Source organism: Haliaeetus leucocephalus, unplaced genomic scaffold (assembly GCF_000737465.1).
Source record: "Haliaeetus leucocephalus isolate CR32 unplaced genomic scaffold, Haliaeetus_leucocephalus-4.0 Scaffold136, whole genome shotgun sequence".
Classification (NCBI taxonomy): Eukaryota; Metazoa; Chordata; class Aves; order Accipitriformes; family Accipitridae; genus Haliaeetus; species Haliaeetus leucocephalus.
Genome location: NW_010972572.1, coordinates 1,968,567 through 1,986,680, shown reverse-complemented (window position 1 = coordinate 1,986,680; position 18,114 = coordinate 1,968,567). Strand labels below are relative to the sequence as shown.

Below are 18,114 nucleotides of genomic sequence, written 5' to 3'. Positions count from 1 at the left end.
GGACGGCTGGTCACCGGGACGGTAATTGGGGTGTCCTGTGGCTTCCCAGGGCTGGCGTGAAGCTGGCACGCTGCTTGGCAGGTGTCTGATGGATTTTTTTTTTTTTTTTTTACTGCAGTAAACTCACTGTTTTTGTTGGACTTTTCTTCCAGCCAAGTGCTAACAGCATCCTGCTTGTTTTAGTGCTTGTGGTAGAACGCGGGACACATCACTCCTGGTACCGCAAAGGCAGAGCCCCCAGTCCTCTTCAATCACTGTCTTGCGGGTCAGCTCCTGGACAGACTCCCCTCGGGCAAACATGGGGAGTTAATAGATCTTTTTTTTAATGGGGAAGCAAACAAGTCCTCTGCAGCCGTTTCCTCTTCCTTGCAAGATGAGCCAACCGGCTGTCAAAATGAGTAACTCTCAAGGTCCTTTTCTCGGTGTCGGATGGATGCGCCCCCGGCTCCAACTTTCTGGGCTCTGTTCGAGCTTTTCAGACCCCATGGAAATTTCCTCCTCCAGGAACATGTGTCTGTACAATTTGCTAATCTTTTACGTATAGTTGTCATGGAACCAGGGCAGCCAGCTCCACACAGCCACTCCTGAAACCACAGGACATGGAGGTGCCCTTAAGAGACAGAGAGGGATCCAGTGGAGATGTTTCACCCTTTCCCTCAGCTGCAGTGAAGTTTTTCCTCCAAAAAGCCACTAAAGCTGTGGGAAGTGTGGCAGAACTGGTGAACAGTAAAAAAGTGGCTGATGGATATGCCCCCACTGCTCCCAAGGAGCAAGAGAAATGAGAAATTGTATTTTTTATGTGTATGCCTCATTAGGGAGTATCAGAGACCCTCTGCAGATGGCTCTGGGGCAGACACTACCAAGGGAATGCAAATGGGACTCTTTGGAAATAGGAGATGCTTGTTGTCGTCTTTCTCCATCCTGGGGACTGGTTGCATGTCCCGTGCCTGCGGATCACCGCGTAGGCAGGCAGCGGAGGTCTAGCACCCAGCTCTGCCGGCAGCCTCCCTTCTGCTAACGTTTGGGAAGGTGATGCTCTGTGCTTCCATTTTCCCACTGCAAAACAGCTGTGTCAGCATTGTAGTGGAGCTTTCTCTCTTCATTTCAGCCAATTTCATGGATGTCTATAATTAAAACTGTTTTCAAAGTCAAAGTCAAAAGTTTTGTGAAAGACTTTCCCTCGTTCTCGTTGAAGTTATGGATGGAGGCTATAATTAGGCAGAAAGTCTGTGGGTCATGCTGGGGGAAAGGGTCAGGCTGGTGATCAGGCTGTTCTCCTCTGACCTTAAAATCTCTGAAACCAAAATACTCATCTGGGAAGTATCCTGTGGCTGGAGCTTTACTGGGCACATCTTCCACATCATTTCAAGGCACAGCAGCACCAGCCTTCACCAGACTGTATTATTACTGCACAGGTTACTTTATGCGTGCAAACAATGACACAGACCGGGACAGAGAGTCACTGCAGCTAGCTATTAAGAGAATAAAAATAAACAGGAGTGTTGTGTGCGCCTGGGACCCAAGCTGCAAAAGACTAGCTCATTAACTTTAAATATATCACCTAGCTGCACTCTGGAGGTCAAACTCGAGGAAAAAAAAGTGTGAATACTTATCAGTCTACACACAGCAGATCCTCATCTCAGTTTAAATGTGTGCTTCATTTTAATGCCATGGCGAGAAAGTTTTAAGGAGGAGGGAGAACCGGATTATCATGAGACTGGCCTGGGAAAAGACTTATTTAGGAAGCTGGCAGGCCACATTATCCAGGCTCCCAGTTTAAGGCACAAGGCTCTGAAAACCAGGTGTAAGTCTCTGTTCTGCCCTTGGGTATAGGTGATGCAATCCATGCATTGTTTCCCCCCGCTCTTTTTCTTTCCCTCTCCCCGCTCTGTCTTTCTCCAGCCCAATGAATATTTAATTACATCCTCCAAGGGAGCCACGCCAACAGGAGACTTCTGGACAGGCAGCGGTCGACTGAAGGCTGAGAGTCGGGGCTCTCCCATGGGATCGAGGGTGAGATGGGTTCACACTGCTGCTCCTCTGAGCATTTAATTATTTCTTCAAAACAGAAGAGCTCTGGCAGGATACTTTGCAAGAGCCCACGTGCAGGCTGCTGCTACCTGGGATGTGGGGATTTGCCATCCCAGCTCAGTTCGATCCCTCTCTCCTCTTCCAGGTCCTGCATGGTTTGGGGGTGGTCTGCTGCACTCTCCCTGCCCGGCACATCCAACCGGGGTAAACCGCTGCTGATGGTAGAACCTGTGGGATCAGGACAAATGTACCAAGAGAAAGGCAGGACCAAGACAGTGTCTTGCAGGGAACAAACATTTGTGGGTATCTGGAAGCACTTAGCACTCAGCTGGTGCTAACGGACTTGTAATGATGAGCAGATCTGATTTGTCTCTGATGATGTGGCCAGCGATGTTCTGAGTCATAGTTTTAGTCATGCGAAGTTCAGCCGCATGATTGCTAACCCCCTTCTGACTCTTTGGCATTAATGCTAGGATTAAGAGGAAGCGGTATGGGCTAGAAAAATATTAGGGCATAACTAAGTAAATAAATAAATAAATGGGTTTAGGTGGTTTAAAATGAGGGGTTAAGCTCAGTTCTGGTGTTTTGCTAAGGCCACCCAAACGAGCAGTGACCGTCACTTGGCTGATGGGTAGGAACTCAGGGATGGGGCAGCACCTGGATTGCATCCTGCCCGGAACCCCTCTCGTCCTCACCCACCTTGCCACCTGACGGTCTTCCCCTGCCCCAGCTGAACTGCATCGCTGTGCCTCGAGGTTCCTGTGCCTTCCCAGTTTGTAAATAAGATATTGCAATGTGTGAGACCCTTCCTCAATCAGGGACTTCAGCATGGCTCAGGTTTATAAACTTAGTCTGCATTTGTAACTGGTGAGAGCAGGGAGAGGAGAATAGTTGTGACCTTCACTGGACAGGGAGCCCAGCCCGCTCTATCCTGGCTTTTCACCTGCTTGTGCCCCATCCATCCTTATGAGGTTGTTTTCCTTCAGTGTGATGAGTTCTTGCTGACTTAGTTAATGTGAGCTTGGAGGCTGAAGGCGGGGGGAGGATGTGAACACTGCACACATTATAAATTGGCCCAGGGGGACGGCAAGAGATTGGGGCTGTGTGATCGCCACTGATGTTAGTGTTGGTCGGGGCTTGCTGGATGGCTTGTGGAAAGGAGCAAGGGAAGGTGAAAGCAGCATAGACGGCACACATGCCCCAGCCTGGCGTTTTCCTCCCCTTCTTCCCATCCCTTAAACCCAACTAAAAGTTTGTTTCTGAATAAGCCACACATCACTCACTCTGAATATCAACTACTTTTGAGTGAGGAACACATATGTAGGCACAGCAAAGCCAAATGTGGGGATGTGTGTGGTATTTGATTTGCCTCCAATGCAGATTCTCAAACAGATGCTTGATGTGTGCATCACACATCAGCTTGTAGCCTGCCGTGTATGTGACTATGGCTCGGAGGAGGAGGAGGAAGGCATCTTTTGACTGCACCCAGCACAAATTTCAAGCCAAGTGCTCCCGGGATCTGATGGGTGGCCTGAGCACTTGTATATCCTACAGGCGATGTGGGTATTGGGCATTACCTGGTCATGCCATGGTTTTGGAGAGCAACCTCATGCATTTCCACCTTACGGTCATGCAGAGTTGCCCTGGGTGCATCTTGGAGCCTATGTGTTGTTTTTTTATAATATTGCTCTCCTGGCTGTCGAATACTGTAAAAGAAATTTTCAGCCAAAATTGTGAGTTCTCTTTCTTGATATTATGATGCTGCAGTCTTCTGAGATCCTGATGGCAGGAAAGTTTGTTTTCTGCAGCTTAAAACAAATGTTAAAGGGATATTTCTACCAGGCAAAATGTTTTGGGGTCTTGTTTCCTTGCTAGTTAGTAGTTTTAATTGAAAAAGCAGTCAGTAAGGGGATAATGCATTTTGTAATGGCATCTTTCTTCTGAGGTTGTGGAAAATGCTATAATTAAGCTGATAATTAAACCCTGTGAAGTTAGTTGTGATCCCTGGCAAAGGCACAGGGAAGTCATGAGCAAGGGTTTGCCCAAAGTCTTGTTCTGAGTCAGACACAGAGCCCAGGAGTCCTGGCACCTGCTTTCTCATGAGTCATGTGTAGGACTAAGTCCTGCCTCTCCTCTGTGGATGAAATGACATTGTAGAAAACACAAATTGAATAACTCAATATTTCGGGGTCACATATGGATAGACCAAATATATGCACGGGCAGGTACTAGAATCTCTTTAAAATGCAAATTATTTTCTTGCTCATCTGGCTAATTTGTTTAACCGAATTTGCATCGTAGTGTATGGTTTTGTTACTGCCTTTCCCTTGAAGTGATGTACTGCAATGTAAATCGGCCCAAATCCACTGTCACCTTGCATTACCTTCCCCAGCGTGATCCAACATGCTGTGACTGATAGAATCCGACTTGATGTCATAAACTGATGCCTCCCATGGGGAAGCAGAAGGAACACATTTTCTCGTAGACCATAAATGTTTTAAAGAATGGCTTTCCAAGTGATGGGGTGCCCTCCCCTTTCCTTTTCTGCTTAATAAGCTGTCCCAGAAATGAGCTCCATCCTGCAAGTGCTCAGCCCGCTCCAGCCCTGCAAAGCCCTTCAGCATGTGCTGAGCCCTGAAGGTGCGAGCAACTTTAGCAGTTGGATAGAGTCTTCTTGCATGTTATGGGATCAAAGCTATTATGAATCCCTGCTGGGTTTCCTTTCAGAGCCCCCATCACTTACCCCTAGGATATTGATTCTTGTCTTCAAGAAATTATGGGCAGAGCCTAGTGAATAGAGATCACTATGCTGGCAAATGAGCGTTTTGACTCTGCTTATTTTCACATTGTGTTTCTGCGAAGATAAGGACGTAGAGAGATTTCAGTCGGTGGTGCATATGCTCAGATCAAGCATGTGAAATATAATAAAAAGGACAGATAGCAGCAGCATGCAGTGCACGTGGTAAAGCTGTCACGCAGGGCTGCTGCAGGTACTGCAGTCAATAGTGACATTTTAACAGTAGCCCTTGGATTGATCTGCTTTAGTCTGATGGTTTTAGACACTTCTTACAACTAATAATTTAGCAACAGCAACTATATGGAGAGGTGGATGCAGTCAGTTCCAGCTGAATTTGAATAAAAAACAACCAAAAAGTCTTACAGTTGCTGAGTGTGTTCCCAGATTTGAAGGAGGGCTAATATATCCACCCGTATCAATTGGCCTAATAATATGTAGGAGGATATGTCTATGGACTTACAGACGAAGGAGAGGCATATAGACTTTGAACTACCCTGTTCAGAGAAGCAGGTATTTTTAAGATCCTTCAACAGGCATGAATTTCCCTTTTTTGCCATTTTCATTAAGCATCGCAGAAGTTCTCTAAGGGAAAAGTAACATGCGATACAATGCTTATCCAGTTCAAACAGCCACGTCCCTCATTTACAAAACATACAATATACTGCAGGGGCTTGGGACTGCATAGGCTCAGTTCATTAACGGCAGGGGCAGTCTCCTCTTCCTGCTAATGGCACTGAAGCTGTGTCTACACCGCCTGCTCTGCATGCTGAGCACACAGGGCTTTTAAGAGACGGATGCGAAATGAAATGCCTTGTGGATTCGCAATAGTCTGGCTCTTCCCTCTGCGTGTATTCCCTTTCTTTGGAGGATGGGGTTGGCCCTGTAAAAGCTTTGCAGAGACCTGGCTGTTTGGCAGCTCTGCAGAGAGGAAGAGCCCTGGCCATGCTAATGGCTGCTGTCCTCCTGCCAAAATTGGGGTTTTTTTGAGAAGTGACTTGCCTACAAACTCTCCAGGGCTGCAGAATGACCTGTTCATCTCTATTTGTGCAGCACCTGGTTCTGTCTTCAGGTGTGGGTATGCCACAACATGGGCCATTCACTGGGACATCAACAAATTTGGGTCTGTAGGCACCACGAAGTTAATGTAGGAGGTGCCATAGTGCAGGTATGGGTCCATGATATGCAGCAGATCCAGAGCAGCATGTTGGACATTGGCACTAAGTGGTACTTCAGTGAAAATATTAATCTTTTTCTTTCATTCCAGGGGATGGCCAGGTTGATTTTGATGAATTTATGACTATTCTGGGACCTAAACTGGTATCATCAGAAGGCAGAGATGGCTTTCTGGGAAATACAATAGACAGCATATTCTGGCAGGTAAGTGGTCATTTTTTTAAATGCGATTTTAGCCAACTATCAATAGCTTCCACAACTGATTTGTTGAGGAGCACAAGATGTTTTGCTAAGCATGAATGCTTGTGTAAACACTACTGGGGTCCATCTTGCCGTGTGCTGTGTAAGGCCATCCCGTGTTGCTGGAGGGTCCTGCTCTCAGCTAAGCCCTGCATGGGAGGAGGGGAAACTACTGACTGTGGATGAACTGCAGGTGAACCTAACAAAGCGACCAGTTATTTGTGCAACACGTTTGGGAGCATTTTGGAATTCATTTTTTTGGAAGAGAAAAACATTTTTCTCCATGAGTCTTGAGTTAGGAACCTTGAACCTGTCCAGCTGCTCTAAGAAATGCGCCACTGTTCAACGTCCCTTGGCTGTGGCAGAGGGATGCTCCAAGCAGAGCGAGGTGTGCCATGCAGGTCATGTCTGATCAGTGCCTTCGTGGTTAATTCAGGTCCGAGGCTGAGGCTAACTATGTTGTGCCAGTGCAAGTTTTACCCAAGGTGCTGCCTTGGGGTGGTTTGGTCCTGCTGGTTTCAGGCACTGGAGGGGAGGCAGGTCTGGCAGTGGGAGCTGCCTGACTTCTGTCGTGTGGTGTGATTTTAAACAGCGTTAGACCTTCCTGGAAAAGCAAGGACAGTCCAGGCTGTTACGGCAGGGATTAAAAATCTCCCAAAACACTGTGCTGCACATTTCTTGCCAATGGATTAAATGCGTGGCTTTCTGCAAGATTACTGCTCATTTCATTGATCATCCAACAGCCTTTGCTTGCTAATAAACTTTAGCTGTTACCAAGTTTATGTGAATCGAAAGAGTCAAACCTGGATATAAGCATTTCTGTCATCTTTTAATACCATCCAGCACTGTCCAGACTGAATTGGGTGGAGCTTTGTAAAAGTCTTTTAAAAATTGTTCCTGGCCTCCTGCCATGTAATAGAAATAACCCTGGCAATCCTGGTCTGGATTCTAGTATTTGGTTGTCAAAGCAAGTGTTTGGCACTAGTGAAGCTGCAGTGGTTTGTAATGTATCTGGCGGGGACGCGAGAGCTAAATGCGCACCACAAAGGGCAGGACTGTGAGAGTCACAAATGTTTTATTGTCTTCATTGCATCTTGCAAGCCTCGTCCCAGCACATGAGCAACAGGGAGAGGAGAAAGCACCATCCCATCCCAATGGCTATTGGTGCCTTCCAGACCCCCCCCCCGTGAGACTGGCCTCACTGGAGCCGTTCAGGAAGCAAAAACACTGGTTGGCAAAATCAAGCTGAGCTCTTTGATGGGGAAGCAGAGAAGTCTGGAGCCCTCCCTAAAATTCAGCTCACAGGTTAACCCACTGCCACTTAGCGACCCTTCAGCCCATGTAAGTGCCTGCAGTGGCTTTGCTCAGAGGAAGCGAGGAAGGGAGGATGTGTGCTCTGCTTTTAGAGCAGCAGGATTCCTGGACTCGGCTTTCGCCTTGCTCTTTCATGCAGCAGGGACCGTGGCCCTTGTGCCCCCCCCAGGCTGCAGTGGGACAAGTGAAAAGAGTGCAGAGACTTCAGGTAACCAGCCCCACGGCAGGAAGGGACAGCCCTGGAGGTTGTCTGCAGGCAGCTAAGCTTTGACTGAATTGCACAAGTGCTCCAGGGCCTCGGAAAAAAATGTTTATGGTCTTTTACTTGTAAGGGTAAAAATACATCTCTTTACATAGCACTTTCCTGGATTTCAAAGCCCTTGAAGAGAAGGCTTCATCTCACATTTCATTTCTCTGGGGGCAGGAGAGCTCATGAAAAATACAATAATTTTGCTGCTTATTCCCAAAGAAAAAAACAAGGAAAAAGCCACATAGGGAAGTGTCATTCAGAGAACAGGTTCCCTTTGCCCATTCCTACCTGGCTTCACCCAAGCTGTCTGCAGGGCCATAAGTCACCTCATCTTTAAGCAAAGCATTTGTGCATCTGCGTTATCTCCAGCAGGATTACATCTGATTTGAAACAAAGCCCTTTTCAGAATCGGGGCTGGGCTGCGTTTCCTGTATCCCCTTGACGTGCAATTTTCATGTTTGCTGGAAAGGAATGGCAGGGAGAAGGACGTGAATTTGAGTTGTTGATAGAGCACTTCACCCCTGCAGTCATCCCCAAGGAGTGACTTCAAGGAGTGGATAGTGCCCACAAGCCTGTGATTGTGACTGGTGCTAGGTGACAAGGGCAGCGAGGGTGGGACAAGAAGGGACAACTCTACCTTGATGTCAGCTGGCTGGGCATTGCTACCATGAGACCTCACCCCAAAGCTGCAGGCAGCAAAAGGCATCTTGAAGAGGCTCTTATATCAGTCCCAAGGGGAGACAAAATCCATGTTGGCATCCAGAAAGTGCCTTCCCCTTCTCCATCTAAACAGTTTCCCTCCAACTGTCACGATTTTGGCTCTCAAGGTATTTTTGCCAAGGGTCCAGCTTTCTATACTGTGGCACTTCTGTGCAGTCTCTGTTCCAAGTGCGCCTTAATAATATTTAAATAATGCAATGACAGAGTTAAATAATAAACAGCAGCAGAAGGAGAGGAATTCAAAGGAACAGGCGAGGGCCTGGAGATGCATTTGCAGATGAAGCTGGGAGTGAGTTGGTGGGATACAGGAAGGCGGTTCCAGATGGCAGAAGCTGCAGAGGGGAAGGATCTTACAACAACAGCAGTGGGGCTGCAGGAGATGGGGATGGGGTAGAAGCAGTGGAAGAATAGGGAGGAGAGAGAGGGATCATGTGTGGAAGAGGCAGGCTTGAAATAATAGGGAAAGGGTGCATCCCTCCTATCCTGTGTGTTGCCTAAACAGCAATGGTCAGCCTGGGAGAAGCGGGATTTGGCCGAGACCTGAGCATTGGCAGGTAGTAGAGACATGGAGGATCTCTCAGATATATTTTCCCTCCTTTGATTTCCCACGTGGGCTTTAAATTGTGTCCTATCAGTGTGTGTTTAAGGTGGCTGCCTCTTGCTTTCTCAGGTAGCAACGATCAGTCCTGCTCCAGTTAGAATGTCTCTTCACAGTCCCTCAGCCAGGTCAGGAGGTATTTAGGGGCAGGGAAAAGTCATCCCTGCAAATACCATTTCAGGCTGTGTCAACATAGACCAATGATATCAGGAGAGCTGAGGAAACATGGACTCTTCTCCATCTCAGAAAGTCTGTCTTTCCCGAGTGAGACGCAGCATGCACCAAGCACCGTTTTGTGGAAGACATCCCCGGGTGCCTCCTGCTCTGCTTCCAAATGGTTTTCTCATCCTCATGCCAACTGTGTGCAAATGGAAGTAACATGTACCTGTGCACAGACATCTTTAACTGTCTTAAATGTTTAAGAGAGTCTTAAACCGTCTTAAATATTTTTTCTTAGATACACAGCTGCCTGGTAACCTTTAGCCAGTCCTCAGCATGCAGGATCACAGTCAGGAGTTGTTTGAAGGCTGGAAGCACACAGCGAATCCCTGTTCTCCCTGGTTTGGGGCAGACCCACCATGGCAAGCTTGCAGCAAGGATGCAAACATCCCCTTTGGCTGCTTCCACAGACTCTGCATTTATTCAAAACAAAATGTGAAGACAAAAAGAGCATAGATGAGGTTTTGACAGTACCTATTGAGCCCTGTTTTGGAAGCCAGTGGGAAGAGGTGAGCCTAGCCCTGCGAAGGGGTGTTGGACCTCCCATAGGCTCTTGCAGAGTGTCTGCCCCCTTCCCTCTCCATCTTCTTCCTTCTGCATTTTTTAAAGAGTGACCAGTCATCACCCACCTCCCTCTTCCCACCTTCTCTGAGCTGCTCCTGCTGGTGCTCACACTTATTGTCCTGAAACTGGTTTTCTTTAGTGTGTCTGGCAGTGGTTTTGCAGTGATGCAGTAGCCATTCCATGGTCAAAGAGATGCTATTTGATCAATTTTCAGGCATGAGAATTTGTTTTTTTCAGAGCTCAGGGGATATGACTCTGGTTCCAGTTATGCGCTGAGGGCTGTGTTTTGTACAAGAGAGTTTTGAGGCTTTTCCAATGTATGGCCATTCAGGTCTGTAAAGCTATTTGGATCAAGAGCATTACAGAAAAGACAAACATTGCTACCGGTAAATATTAGCTCCTTTTTTAGGCAAACAGACTCCAAATCTGTCCAGTGTGCCCTGCCATTCTGAGCCAGAGAGACGGATGAAAACAGAGGGGAGAAACTGGGATTTCATATTAATTTACAGGGGTTTTTTTTCCCAGATTGTTTCTAAGTGCAAAGACCTTCAGGCGCAAGTGTTAAATAGTTTACACAGGACGTAGTGTAGATCTCCAGTCCCTGGGGGTAAGCAACAGGAACAGAAATAATAATCTTGGATTATAGGCTTTTAGTTAAAATAAACTTCTCTGTCTTGGCTAAAATGCTTTTTGAAGTCAGAACAAGTTTGAATGCTTAAACAACAGGGCTGCATCTGCATCAGATGCAGAATAAATTCTGTACCCAGCAGCACCAGTGAGATTATTTTGAAAAGTCAATACTTTGTATGGTGAGCATTTGAGAGGCAAAACGCTGCCTGCTATTTCTTTCCTTCTCTCTTTACTGTGTGCACATGGAAGCTGCAGGGAACATAATTTCAGTCAGCGCTAATGCATTGCCTGTGCAAGGATATCTGGAAGCTTCGTCTTGCATGAAGGGATGGCACTGTATCATCTGCTGAGACATCGTGCCCATTCGTCGCATCAGATATTGCCCAGTATAATTCACAGGTGTTCAGGAGGAGGCTGGTTGGTCTGGGATAAATAAGGCTGCTTTGCAGAGGTGGGAAGACCAGAATACCAATGCAGTGCTTTGGGTTGGGGACATGCTGCTCAGAGATCTCATTTTTCCGCTGTAGAGATGTCTCCACAGTTTTGGGGGGGACATCCAGAGGACCAGGGAGGCAGGTCCTGCAAAGGGAGCAGCTCAGCAACCGCTCATGTTTTCTGGGCTTGGGAAAGCCTTTTCATCTCTCCAGGCTCCTACGTAACTTTGCTAGGCATAGGCGTACATTGGGTTCATGATCTTTGGTGGATGAGTGGGTATAGCCAAAGCTAGATCCTGCAGCACCCCTGTGCAAGGAAGGAGGGGTAGCCAGCGACACGTCAGAGACAGCAGAAACCCCTGTGCTCCTGAGCCAGCAAGCTCAGCAGCACGCACCAAAAGGCATTTTGTTCCCTGGATGCAGGAAAAATAGAGCAAGGGCCACATCCAGCTGTGCAGTATTGCATCTGGCGCTGGCTGAGGAGGGGGCTCACCGAGGTGAAGGGGGGCTCAGAGCCAGCTGTGAACACAGGAGAGTGGAGGGACGTGGCTGGGATGGGACACAGCGGTTTCGTCCTCCCAGCGTGGCTGCTGATACTTTAATGATTTGCTGTGCAAAACTGCCCATCCGTAATCTTGTTTGCAGTTATCACTGCAAATGCAACAGCGTCCCAGGGGAGAGATCTGGGCTCTCGTGATCTGGCCAATCAATTAGTGCTTTAATAGAGTGAAATGAAGGAGAAAATGTGTGGGAACCTCAGTGGCGCAGGGCAGGGTACGGAGAAGCCACGGTGAGCAATGGTGTGGGAGGGAAGGCAGGGGACAAGGGGGCCATGTGGGAGCCGTGCTGCCTTTAGCAGCACTTGGCTCTCCACAAAGACGATTTTGCTTAGAGGGGGATTTTTCTTTATGAAGTCCAGTAGATAAACCTAATGCAATTTCTCCCTACATATAAGTCTTCTTCTCTTGTCCCTGCAGAGGAGTTAATTTGATGATGGCAAATTAGCCTTGCAGGAGTTGTGGAGAAAGTGTTTGTGTCTCCGTGTGCAATTTCACACAGCAACAGATCCAACCACCCCCCACCACTGCAGACCATGGCATTGCTGAAATAACAGCTTGCATCTTGCGGTGGGGCCGGCCAGCCATGGGGCGTATGTGGCCTCCCCTCCTCACCCTCCTCCTCAGCTGGTGCAGCCCCTCTGTGCAGCTGTAGGATATTGCTAAACCACAGGACGGGCCAATTTACATCTTGCACCACGATTTTTTGCCAGTACTGAGCTAGCTGCTCTGTTACAAATACCTCTTGATTTCAGGATTTCAGGTGCTGCTGTTTCAGCTTTTCAAAGAACCTTCTCAAATGAACTTCTGTGGAAGAAGAGAGTTAGTTTTGCAGTTCAGGGTACTCGCTGATGTTTGGGGTGAGTGTGGTTCCTGGCAGGGCAGGTTTCCCAGCTGGGCTGAGCCATGTGTAGTTTAGAGTGGGTAAGGAACTGCTGCTTGGAGAGAAAGCTGAGGTTCAGGGAGGAAGGACGGCTTAACAGAATGTGCAGACTTAGTGCTCATATACACGGCCTCCCTCTTGGTGACTACTTTGGGGTTTAAATCAGGAAACACTGTAGCTGAAAGTTTGGGTGCCAAAACATGATGGATGGGGTCAAGGGTGGGCAACTGGGGCTGTACCATTGCACTACACACATCCCCTCAACCATACACATCCTCTTCCACCAAACAAAACCCTCCACCCCGCAGCAATATTTTCAGTATTAGCAACAATGTGGGTGCCTGCTTTTTGCTTGTTGAACCTGAAATATCTTAAAGTGATTTCCACAGAAAAGAAGTTCCGTACTTCTTAAAGATTTACCCTTTCTTGGGTTTCCTAAGCGAGAAGTCCTTCCCTACCAAACTGAAGGACTGGTTGAAAACCTTGTCATTGCCTCTCCCACAGAAACCACTGCAATTTGGCCTGGGAGCCAAGGCAAGACACCTTTCCTGTGACAGCTGATACTGGGCTCTGCTCAACTGGAGTCATTAAGTTCACCCAGTGCTCTGTTAGCTCCAGCGTCCTGACCATGTTTCCAATTTCAGAAATTAAAAGTGTCCCGCAATATCTGTTCCTGTATTTTAGTTTTGATGTGTGGTTTCCTTGTATCCAGATTTAAAATGTTGAGAGATTTTTCCATTGCAAGGATGCAGATGGCTGTGTTGCGGTGATGAGCAGGGTGACTCTGGCCATATAGCTGGTGGGGATAGTGTGCAGTTCATCTCAGCTAACCTGGGACACTGCTGAGATTCCCTTTGGAGTTAACAGAGAGAAGTAGCCACTTCTAGGGTGCAATTCAAGGGATCTGCTTTAGGCATCAACCTCAGGAAGAGACGCATCATGCTTCAGAATTCCCCATTTTTCTCCATTTGGTATAAAGAAAGGGTAGAAAAGTGGCTCAGATGGAGATGTGTGCACTGGGTACAGCTAAATGCCATCTGACGAGTCCCACCAAGGGTTTCAAGTGCCTTTTTGATTTATGTACAGGAAGCCAGCTCTGCCGGTGCTGAGGCTGCTGTCAGTGGAAGGAAAACAGTTCTGGTTGCCTTATTAAATCTTCTTTTGTTGACAAAGACATTCCCACTGAGTATGTTGCACTCAACGGTTGTTGTCGCAACACGGTGAAAGCTGAACGCTTGCAGGTGATGAATCCATTAACAAGAGACTTCTCTTTGTTCGTAGACTGTGTATCCAGCACAGAAGTGCTGTCACAGCCACTGGTGTAGATGTGAACATTGGCGAGGTTCGTGGCCTGGATCATGGTGGTAAGGCTGTCCTTGGACAGTGAGACTGTCACATCCCTGTAACCCCTTTGCAGCGTATGAATTTGCCAGCAGGCAGGAGTGAGCAATAATGTTTGTGTGGCCTCATTTTTATCTGTTTCTATGAAGGGGCCTCATTTTCACCAGTACGTATTTTTCCCTGTAAGAAAATCAGTTCTCTCACGTTATCAGGATCAAATTTATAGCTGAAAACTGGAGACACTGGAAATGGCAAAGTTTTGAAAGCAGTTGTGAAGAAAAGCAGGACTGGCACCAGTAGCAGGAGAAAAGCAAGACTTCATTATCTGACTGTGTTTTTTAGCTTCAACCAGCTTATTTACACATTTAGCCTTTAGAAACACACTACAGCTTTGGTTCAAAATCTATTTAAAGCAGGTGGTTTATATCAAGAGGCATCCTTCCTGCTGAATGACAGTGTACAGCTGTCCTGGCAGGTGGTAATTTGGCTTTGTGCGCACTATGGAGCTCTCATGTACGTACACTCCATCCAGCTCTCACGGTACAGAGGTTATTTTTTCTATGCCAGCTTATATATAAACTCAGTCTGAAGCTCTATGTGTAACTGGGGGTTTTTTTGCCCCCTACCTAATGTATGAAATAGGAACTGCACTGTGGTTTTCTCAGTGATTTGCTTAGAAATGTAAGGAGCAATGCGTAGGAAAGGTAAATGTGTATGATCATCATCTGATGTGTACATGGGTCCCTGGAACATGGGCTGGGGAGAGAGTTTCTTGCTTGTTGTGGACTCCTTGCTGAGGGGGGTCAGACTCCCCAGCACCTCTGAGTGCCAGAGTACATCTCTGGTGCTGGTTTTGTTGGGACAGGTGTCTTTTCTTTGCACTTTGATGCCTTTGAAAGGCACCATTGGGTGATGGAGCTGAGGTGGCTTGTTTCATGCAGAGGAGCTTCAGGGGCAATGGTTCTGGCTTCAAATCCCATAGCCCCTGCACTCCCAATGTCAGGAAGGAGTTTCTTCTAGAGCCAAGGCTCCCCCAGTCCTTAAATCCTAAGCCAGCACCAGATCTCAGAATCCATCCTTCCTCTCTGCACAGAGAAAAGGACATGTAAGGATCTGCAATTCAGGTGTCACCAGAGGACACTACCTTTGGCTTGCCTGGATGCTTCGTGTTCTTGTAACAAAATCATCTCTTTCACTGCACTGCTGTAATTTTATTGAGGGAAATCTTAACTGGCTATAAGGATTTTCATGGAGATCAGAGTTTGGGAATTGTTTAAAACAGACTTGATGGTGGTGGCCTTTTTCTATTTCTTTTTTCTAAGGAATCCTCACTTTTGAGATGGAAATTTATTGCCCTGCCTCCAAGCCTTGGGCTTCAGTAAAGTAAAAATATTGTGAAAATTTCACTAAGGTTTTAAAGAGAAGAATAAGAGGGAAAAACAAGAAAAAAGAGACTCCATCACTCATAAACAAAAAAAAAAGCTAAAGTGTTGGCAACTGTTTGCAACAAACAAATGTGTTTAGAAAGAAAAATGACCTTTTATGCAAAAGAAAAGCTAAACAAAAGAAATTACTCTCTTAAAAAAAAGAAATAGGAAGAAAGATAGACCTCTTAAAAAATGCAAATGGAGAGCTGCAAAGGACCACTCTGGTGGGGAGGGTGGATAGCTCAGGTGATGGCTGAGGTTCATTAGTGTGAGCCGGATGAGCAGTGGATGCTCTGGCATTGAAGAAGGACCTCCAGGTCCTGGCTGCCAGACAATTTCTACAGCACAGCGTATAACTCAGATTTTCCCAGTATGTACCCAAGATTTTCAGCACAGTTTGCTGGATCCTGACATCTGAAGCCAAAGGAAATCTACCTGGTACCATCAAGCCCTAAGTGATGCCCCAGTTAGATATTATGCTTCTCAGTTTTATCAGCAAAATAACTCGTGTTACAGCCCTGAAGTGGCTGATGGCCAGGGCCAGCAGCAGCTGTTGGAGCATCTCGGTGCATTTTTCAGGTTGCAGCAGCAAGGTGCCAAGAGCTGCCGGGTTTCTGCTCATGCAAAGGTGTGAGGAGCAGCTCGTTCTGGGATTTGCCTGCAGAGAAGAGGGGTGTTCACCATCTGCCCATGCCTTGCAGCGGTGGCCAGCCCTGCCATGCCCACCCAGCCTTCACCTCCGTGGTGTTTCCCCCTGGCACAGAGCACAGCCTTGCTGTCCCAGACTGATGTTTCTGAGGAGTAATGGTGGTGGGCAAATGGGTGGCCCTAGCGGACAGTTCCCTAGGCACTAGCCATCTTGGGCTGCCATCAGGATGGAGAGGTTTCCTTGGCCATCAGGGTGGAGACGTTTCCCTGGCCATCCGTACGGAAGTCTTTCCCTGGCCATCCGTACGGAAGTCTTTCCCTGGCCATCAGGATGGAGATGCCCTGGCTGTGCTGCAGACACAGCCAGCTCCATCCTGCCCCTGCCCTCCACCTGAGGGCAGAGAAAGGTGGGGACATGGCTGTCTAACAGCCACTCGTGGCCCTGAGACCCCATTTCCCTCCCTGCTGTTTTGTTGACCTCTCTGATGGCAGTAGGTGGGACAGGGTCTGGGCCAGAGACCTCCGTCCCCTTCCCTGAGGTCTGCGCAAGCTCTTGCCTTGGTTTCTCCAAGAACTTGTGCCACGAGTGCTACGAACAGGCCTACTGCACTTTTTGGTTTGGTTTTTTTTTTTATTGTTTGGCAAGAATTTCATGGACTGATGGGTGATGTGCAGGTACTGAGAGTGTGTTCCCGGTGCTGTGAAGATCACCTCTCTCTGCAAACTCTGCCACCACACTGGCTGAGCCAAACAGGTTCTGGTAGCCCTTTCCCCAAGGTCTGACTTTATTAATACAATTTTCCAGTAAAGGCATAATGTACTTTTACCAAGTGGGTGGAAGGATCCTGATCTTCAGGAGAAATTCCTTAAGGTCTTTTTTTCAAATAAATTTGCCATTTCATTGAGAAACTGTTTCTTTGTCTGTGTGCTTTCTGCACCATCATTTGACTATCTGTGGAGGTTTGAGTATATTTCTGTGCTGGCAAAGAAAGAAATCTTACACTCTGGGATGCATGCAGTCTCCAGAGCTGGTAGTCCTGATGTAGTCTGTAGTGCCACAGAGAAATTTTTTTTTATTTATTTTTGCTGTTGAGTAACACACAATGCTATGAAGTGGTAATTAAAATAAATAATTATGTAACCCAGTACATTTACTCACAGTTAAGAAAATGGATCAGGGTGCAGATGCTTATAGCAGAAGTCCAGAGCAACCTGAGGAAGCTGGTGGAAGTATTCAATAGATGTGTGATCTTGGAAGAAAGCATTCAAAACTGGTTTTAATCCCTTTTTCATGGAAATAAGAAGATCTAGTATGTAAGGGAAAGATCTCTGTTCAAAATGAGCCGGGATAATGTTGGAGTTCCCTCCAGAGATGTACTCTAATGTCCAACTTTCCTACACTGAGCAGAGACACAAACCTCAGGAGATAACCCAGCAAGGTCCACAGGTGTTATTCATGGAAATGCCCCATTTTTGGAGCAGAGCATAGGAGACAGTTGCCTTCCCCTGACGGGGGGGGGAAGTAATCATATAACAATGATTTGCATTTTTTTAATCTCCTTCTCTTCTTGCTGAGTGTTAGTTTAGATGTTTTTCCCCCAGAGGCTGGCTTGCTCAGGGGATTATTAGTACAAGATGTTGCTGTTGATCCATCAGCTCCCCCCGCACGCTCGAAGCTCCAATTCCTTCGAACTTTTGGAAATGACACAGCAATGCGAAGACAAATGAAATAAATTGATGCTTTTTAGGGGACAAGAATCTCAAAAGAGCTGTCAGAAAGGCAGACGGGTTGAACGTAGGTGCCAGATTTCGGGGCTTTCAGGAACTGTGATCCCCTGTGAGGATAAACCCATGAACCTCAGCTTCCAGCACTTGTGTTCTTTGTATTAAGACAACTGAGCTAATATTAATATTTATTTTATGGCTAGTTGGTATGTGGGCACATGTGTTCACAAAATTAGCCAGTACGTTAGGTTAAAATATATCCTTTCCCCAATACGAGCTGCTTCTTGCTACATATCAGTCCCATCGTTGCATTTTTCTAATGCCACATCTTTATTACAGACTGGCATGAAAAGTCTGCTGAACTCCCACCTCAGAAACACTCTTGTAGTTATTCAAATAGCCTTCAGTAGACTGTATCTCTTTTTCCTAATGACATTGAAGAGTATTTGAATCCCAAGGGCAGTTTCAGAGTAAAAGTGGAATATATTATAATCGTAGAATTAGGTGATGATGAAACCCTCCAGGAATTGCTAGTTCAGCTCAGGAAAGGCGTGCACTGGAGT

General features: G+C 46.9%; 1 protein-coding gene across 1 annotated transcript in view; it reads left to right on the top strand.

Annotated features, from left to right (window-relative positions):
• Positions 1-18,114, top strand: part of CALN1 (calneuron 1) — a 108,299-nt gene that overhangs the window by 45,863 nt on the left and 44,322 nt on the right. Inside the window, exon 3 of the mRNA XM_010585917.1 lies at positions 6,093-6,205. Within this exon, the coding sequence (XP_010584219.1) occupies positions 6,093-6,205 (113 nt within the window). The remainder of the gene's footprint in view (positions 1-6,092; positions 6,206-18,114) is intronic.